The sequence below is a fragment of the Vanessa cardui genome, chromosome Z (genome assembly GCF_905220365.1).
Source record: "Vanessa cardui chromosome Z, ilVanCard2.1, whole genome shotgun sequence".
In the NCBI taxonomy this organism is placed as follows: Eukaryota; Metazoa; Arthropoda; class Insecta; order Lepidoptera; family Nymphalidae; genus Vanessa; species Vanessa cardui.
In genome coordinates, this window is record NC_061154.1 from 2,428,287 (window position 1) to 2,436,436 (window position 8,150).

Sequence of the window (8,150 nt, forward strand, 5' to 3'; positions counted from 1 at the left end):
CTCTAAGAGGTTCCTTTTAAAATATTGAATATATGAGTGTTTAAAAAAGATTACAAATAAGTTTGATTCTGTATTTTTACCAGCTACTAGTTTTATTTTATTATTCCCACATCTACTAATTTGAGTTTTATCCTAGAATTTTATAGCTTTATCGTTTACTTTATTATGTTTATATCACTAAAACATTTTATGCCATAAAGGAACTCTTGGTGTTAAATAGTTGCCAGCTCTCAGACACGTACACTGTAAGCCATTTCTTACGCGGTCAATGCGGTGCCAACTACTGCATCTAAAATATCCTTAAACCTGATATTGATATTCCTAGAACGATTTCGGTCACGGCAGCAACTCCAAACGGAGGTTAACCAACTGCATAATTGATGATACAGTTCTCGACTGTGTGCTCAAAAACACGTGCGCGCTCCATTCGTTAATTTTAATTATATAATTAGATGGCAATCTATACGACAGAGCGGTTTCAGACTCCATTATGTTTTTCATGAAACGCGACAGTAACACTGCTAAATTCCAAACTTGGGGCTGCTTTGGAGAACTTTTTGACAGTAAAACCTTTTTTGTGGCCTGAATCGGGGCTTAAATGGAACCTCGGAACAAAATTTGCAGCCTTATAAGTTAGTTATTATGAGGACGAGTGTGTCAAATTGTCAATGTTATTATTACCGCGCTAACTTTAAAGCACTCACATAATAGGTACCACAATTTTTCTGTTATTGTTTTTGTGGAACCAAATAATGAGTGAAGAGCCTAAAATATCATGAGCCCAATAATGAGATACGAAATCAAAATAATCCTTATATAAAATAACCATTCGTGACAATTTATCAAAAATATAACTGTTTTCATAATTTAATAATTCGATACACTAGTCCTTCGAACAGATTTGTCATGTAAATCATAATTTGCAAATTTGTTTGTTTGATTTTTTAACGTTTATGAAACCATTTGTTTACAGACAGCTGTTTTCAATAAACTGAAGGACATGAATAAGTTAAAGGACGCATCGCAAAAGATTGTAGCGTTTTTATGGATGTTCCTAACTCTCATTACAGTTGTCATTATTCAAGCAAAAGTGATAGCTAAGTATATCTTGCAAAATGTAAGTTTACGGATACATTTTAATCTCTTACTATAAAGTATAATAGTATAGTTCGACGCAACTTAGATGTAGCATATAACCAATAGAAACAGTTCCCTGTCGCGCTATTCGTCGCTATAGATTCTCGCGGTATTTCAACCCGAGAAAGCAAGTGCATGTAAGTCGACGTGTCAAATTGATGGATCTATTAGGTAATACGATGTTACATGTTATTACGATTGCGTAAAGATCATATTCACATAAGTAATTAATATCGACAATTTGGGATATCTTACTTAATTCGGTTGTGATCGGTTTTACGAATTTTACCGATGATACATCTAATTTGTGTCGTACTATAACAGCCTGTAAATTTCCCATTGCTGGGCTAAAATCTCCTTTTCCCTTGAGGAGAGAACACGGAAATGCCTTCAGAAAGTCCTACCAAGTCAATATATTTAATAACGATACATTAATTAATACTGAAGGTATATTCCAACTTTGCGTCCTTTCATTCGGTATTAAATGAAATTACTGCAGCGTTACTATAAACGTATTTCAAGGTTATCATGCTAGATGTATCAGTTCTAATTTTCATTGAAGCTAAATTCTGTTTGAATATCTCGATATTCCATTAAACAAGTACCATAATACTATTGAGTACCTATTAATGTGTCTCATAAACCGTCATAGACACTTGAAATACTCGCAGAAGACATACATAGACATATGTACCTGTTGTCGCTGCAAAAACCAATACTAAAAAACAGAATAAAATAAATATTTAAATGAGATCCCATTGATCAGGCATGATTTTTTAAATACGGTTACAAAGTTATTATTTCGTATCTTTTCCACCCGCGGCTTCACCCATATGTGAGAAAGAGATGACACATGTTGCGTACCCTATACCTCTTTTGTACTCTTAAAGACATTGCGAAAATTGCAAGATAATAAGTCTAATATTTAAGACGAGAAAGATTCAAATAATACAATAAACAAACACACTTTCACATGTATTATATTAGTTAGGATTCCCATTTGCTCTCATGTTAAGGCAATTAGCATATCGGTCACCACTTAGATAACGAAATTATTGCCGACCGAATTTCAGCCACATTGGCGGAATACTATGTAGGAGACACTCTAAAGTAGATGTCTGTATAGGCAGGTATAGTACGACACAACTTAGATGTAGCATCGACAACGTTAATAAAATCGATTACCGCTGATTTACACGTCCAATAGAAATAGCTCCCTATCGCGCTATTCGTCGCTATAGATTCTCGCGTCAGTTTAACCCGAGAAAGCAAGTGCATGTAAATCGACGTGTCAAATTGACGAATATGTTAGGTCATACGATATTACAAGTTGTTGTGTTTGTGTAAAGATCATATTCACATAAGAAATAAATATTGATAATTTGGGATAGCGTACTTGATTCGGATGTGATCGGTTTAACGAATTTTGCCGATGCTACATCTAAGTTGTGTCGTACTATACATCTCTGTTAACGAGTGTAAGTTACTGAATCGAGGAATTTATTGATGTCAACAAGAACACACCTATTAGGATTTTTTAAATTATATTTGTACAGTATAAAACAAAGTCGCTCACGATATGTGTTTGAAACTATGCAACTGATTTAAATGGCAGTCATGAATAAATAGAGTGATTATTGAAGCAGAGAATTCCAAGAATTTCAGCATTCGTAGCCGAAAAAATACTTATTTTCTTTTGATATGAAATCTTATTTTACCGACTTGCATTAAGTGGCCCGAGCTTTATACATATAATATTAGTAGTCGCCCTCGGCTTCACTCGCGTTTTAGGATGTTGGTTGTCATGTCTCAGAAAAAAAGTAGCCTATAGCCTTCTTGGAGTTCAAGTTTGCTTCATACCAATTTTCATTATATTCAATTCAACGGTTTGGTTATAAGAGAGTTTGGTTATGACATTTATAACAATAATATAGATTTAAAAAAAAGTGATGTAAACATTTTTTTTTACAGAATATAGTAGGAGTTTTTAAAAGTAACTTTAAGTATGGACCTCCCGATTTAGATGATCGTAAGAAGAGAAGGAATTTCGATGAGATTACACAAAGCAGACAATGTCGACACGATTGTATGATTTTAGATGTGAGTATTTATGTGCAAGTTAAACTTGCACAGATATAAAGTATATACCTAAGAAATAAACAAATAAATTTAGACGCACATCTAATTTTATATGAACAAATAAATTTAGATATGCATCTCAATTTATTTCTTTTTTAAATTAAAACTATTTCTGTAAGTCAGACAACATCAATTAAAGTGTAACTTAGATAGCTTAGTCCTAGCAACTTTATCCATATAAAGCCATATCACCTCAATATTAGGTACAATAATCTACTAAATAATGCCTCAATATTTTTAAATTTATTTTATTATATACATTTTAAGCCTCTAGCTTTAGGTATAAGGCCGGCCTTTAGTTAATCACGGAGAACACAGCTTAGTTAATTACAAAAAACCTAACGTAACGTTATAAGTAAAGATGTACAAAATTTTAATTGAAAACGTATCTATTTCTATAAGATTAAGACTAGAGACCGGTACACAAATTACTTGACAATAGATTCCTGCCACTATCCAAATCATTAGGGTATTTCCTCATTAGTACCACACAGAGTAACAGATGATAGCCGAGCAATACATTAGTAAATGCAAATGAAAGAACTGCGTGTTATGCTCAACTATTGCACAACCTGTGATGGCACAAGTTGTCTGAAAATGAAAAAGCTATCGATTCGACTTTAGGGGGATTATTTAATAACTGGTTAGATGATGCCTTTAGATATTTCTACTCGCATTTGGATTAAATTGCGAGAAATGAATAATGGTTTATTTTTATGCAGTTTTTCTAATCAATGCTTTTTGTGGCTTCATTCGTTTATTGAAATACAATATCATTGGTTGGTATTATTTCACTTCATGGACTGAGAAGTATTTATTACTTCGGCTTTGCTTTCATTTACGGGTTTAGTGGTTAGATATGAGAGAGCAATAGGCGGGTCGGTAAACAAATGCTTACATATGCTCGATTTCATTTTATTGGTATGTGCAAGCCCAATCATTATAATTATATTCTACCCTCAAACAGAAACATTTAGTATTGCTGGTTTTCAGTTTAAAAGGTTGATGTATCACTGTATATAAGGGTCGTATCATCTTAGGTATCAGGGTCAGTTGCATTGATGTTATAAGAAATCACTTTTTGTCAATGTTTGTATATTAGTCATACCCGGCAATTATAAGGAATTGATAGAAGATTCTATATATCACTTAGTGTTTGCGAATATAATTCTGCACTAGCTATTGAGCTATATAGCCTCAAAATTGATCAACAGGGCACATGTCATATAATAATTTATAAATTGACGATAACAAATATTTAACAGCGAGATACTTATTTTTAAAATCAATATTCGTTCGTTCTAAATATATTTTTGTTGTTGTATTAATTTGTATAGACTATAACATTTTTTATCTGTTTCATGAAAAATTAATTACATTTTTTTAAATATCGAATACGTGGAATGTTGGCGGAATTTTTAGTTTATTCCAGAGATTATAAGTAGCAACGTTAACAGTATAGCTTGTTATTAAATTTTTGACGTTTCTTTCCGCCCTCATAATTAACTTGGTCTTGGTATCGTAGGTAGATGAAATGCGCTGTAAGAGAAATCTCTTGGAGCTTTTATAAAAACAAAGGATATTTTTGAAAGAAAATTTTATTACAAATTATTTTTTTTATAATATTTTTGTCAGATTTATAATTGACTGATTGTTATGTCAAATTCTATAGCGTTTTGTATTCTTATGTAGAATATCATACAGTAATTAAAAATATAACATAGCTTAAGGGTACTCTTCCATCACGACTTGTAAGGGTATTCAAGTACTACTCCAAGCATAACTTTTACTAAATAAATGGAGGGTAATAAAAATATTAGTAATTATCTGAAAAACATATATGACAAATTAACAAGGTGATTGGGGCTATGATTTAAGTTTATGACAAATATTTTAGAAGAATTATTTATTAGCGTATACGCTGTGTTATTTTAGCTGGTAGGGCTTTGTGTAAGCCCATCTGGGTAGATACAACCCACTCATCAGTTATTCTACCGCCAAACAACGGTACTTAGTATTGTTGTGTTCCGGTTTGAAGGGTGAGTGAGCCAGTGTAATAAGTACAGGCACAAGAGACATAATATATTAGTTCCCAAGGTTAGCGCATTGACTATTTAAGGAATAGTTGATATTTCTTACAGCGTCATTGTCTATGGGTAATGGTGACCACCTACAATCAGGTGGCCATATGATCGTCCGCCAACATATACCAAAAAAAAGGTATAACGGGACGGATCTTTAGTGTTTATACATACTTGAGTTAATTATGTTCGTAACATTATTCAAGAAGTTGTTCTTGTTTTGGAGAGTTGTGAGAAAATGGTGAAGGTGTTTTATTTCTGCTGCGCGCACAGGGTGACCTGTAAACTACATGATGATATTGTTCGTTTAACTACCAATTGGGAGTCGACTCATTCAAAATCACACATTATCTTATTTTATAATTCTAATTATATTAAAAATTTAATTATGAAATTAAAGTTATAGTAGTGATGAAAGAGAAGAAATTACCTTTATTAAAATATAACACATATTTTTTTACATGCATGTAACATAATAAATAATATGAAGAAGAATAAAGGAAATAAAGAAGTAGAACTTTTCACGCGCACATATGTATAGCATTATTATTTCATGGCATAATTTAATATGAAACCCCGTTGTCATGACAACTGGGCTATGAAATATTTTAAAACCAAGCAATACATTGTATTGTCGAGTCGAGTGAGCCATTATCAGTATTAAGGTAACAGCGTTTAAGTTCTTATGGGAGCTAAATCGTCTTATTTAATGCCTCCGCGTTGCCTGTATTCCATACTAAATGCTAGTTGGCTCGTCAGCTTAACGTTTTTTATAATCATGTTGCAAAATTATTTTTATTTTATTTATATTTATTACATATACTAAAATTGGAGTGTCTGATTCTAATATTAAAATATCTTTTTTATACAAAATGCATGTGTATGTATTACACGGAAGATAAAGTAAAATTACTTTTTTTATTTTTGTATGTTTGTTTTGGATAATTACTGGAACAATTACTATTTTGACGGAAGTTTCACTGGTAGCTGATGTAGTAAGGAGTTTTAGCGTTTAATTTTTGTTAAATTTAAACGCACACGAAGTTGCCCGCACAACTTGCAACAATAATTGCTGTCTTTTTGTTCCGTCTTAGTTCTATACAATTAAAGTTTTTAGTCTGTAAATTAAAAAGAAACGCCCGTTGAACGATCCTTGATTCCTCCGATCAATTTTTTCTTCCTGATAAATAATGATTTAGCCCGACAATCTTTATCGCCGTACACATAATACTTGTCCAGTAAGCTTTCTATAAGTTTTTGATCTATGCTTGTTTGAATACCGCTCAAATGAAAAACTGTAATATTATATTTGTATGGAATTATATTTGGAATATTTTTACAATTTCAGGATAAATATGAATGCAACCACCTTCCACTTATATTCAGGAGCAGATCAAGTCTGCCTAGTGCAGAATCATCGCTTACAAATATTTACGAAGATTCCTCGAAGCCTAAAAAAGCGTCGAGTGTCATAGATGTATCTGCGATGAATATGAATTAGATATGTCGAATTTATGTTTAAATAAAATATAACTATTTTGTTTTCATTCTCATTTTCACCCAGTTTATATAAATGTAGTTGTTGATTCAATATAAGCAAAGTGTTACGAGAATAACCTTAGCCTTCAATACGGTGTCATGACATATGATTCTATATAATAATTTATATCACATTATTATGCCATATTATGAATATAGCACAATTATTATTGTAATTAATTGATCAATCATTGGTAAAACTGTAATTAATATTATTTTATATGGCATAGCATTTAATACTGGCATGTAACACTATTTCTTATTTTAAATATGATTGAGCTGTCATTAGAAAACAATTGGACGATAGCGTGGCATTCTAACAAAAGATAGAGAGATTGGAGCATTATTATAAAACGGTAATATTATTTCGGCCATACCGAACTACTGAAATTACAAAAGCTAAATAATTTATCGTTTACTGCTCCTCGGTACGTTATAAGACAACACGTGTTTTTTGTTATTTGCGTTCTCATTAAAAACAGTTGAATTATTCTATAATAAGAAACTCGTATCTCACTACAGAATACGAGGGTGAAATATTAGTTTCTAATACGCAACATTTACTATATATAATATTGTTAGGATACACGTTACAAAAAGGCGTATAAATTTCAGTCTGCATTTTATATGTGATATTCGAAGTGAATTCTTACAAAATCGGACGGCAGGTGAACGTCGATATTTAAATTATTTATTTACTCTGAAATGTAAATATTGAATTAATTTAAAATTGTCAGTATTTTAGATGAAAATGGCAAAACAGTTACAATAATACCACCAGAAATAATACTGCAATTGTTTGCCACATCATAAAACAGCCCTTTTTCCAATTTCACTCTTTGTACCTTTGAACAAAGTTTTCTTAAGCTTATACAAGTAAATAATAATATTTTTATAAGCGAAATACGCGGCTGTGACGCGTTGCGGACATCGAGGAAGACAGCATTCCTTTGATTTACTACCAGTGCCGCATGAGCTCTTTGTTAACTGCAAGAGCGTTCGTGCTCGACGTTGAAATCCGCTGCGACTTCACAATTGAAATTTTGTTCGTGTATTGCTATCAAATTTATTCTTATTAAATATATTACAGATTATTTTTCTAATGTAGATTTTTCATACTTAGTATGAAAATTAGATTGAAGGATTATTGAACGTTTCTGATTGTTAAATACAAATTTACTTCACGTTAAATTCATGGAGGCAGATTGTACCGATTGCTGTTACGCTACTTATGTGGGAGATACTAAACGGTAC

At 31.8% G+C, this 8,150-nt stretch overlaps 1 protein-coding gene across 1 annotated transcript in view; it reads left to right on the forward strand.

Moving 5' to 3' along the window:
• Nucleotides 1-6,897, forward strand: part of LOC124543301 — a 33,629-nt gene extending 26,732 nt beyond the window's left edge. The window contains exons 6-8 of the mRNA XM_047121482.1: nt 974-1,117; nt 3,109-3,237; nt 6,706-6,897. Of these exons, the coding sequence (XP_046977438.1) occupies nt 974-1,117; nt 3,109-3,237; nt 6,706-6,858 (426 nt within the window). The 3' untranslated portion in view covers nt 6,859-6,897. The remainder of the gene's footprint in view (nt 1-973; nt 1,118-3,108; nt 3,238-6,705) is intronic.
• The last annotated feature ends 1,253 nt before the right edge of the window (nt 6,898-8,150 follow it).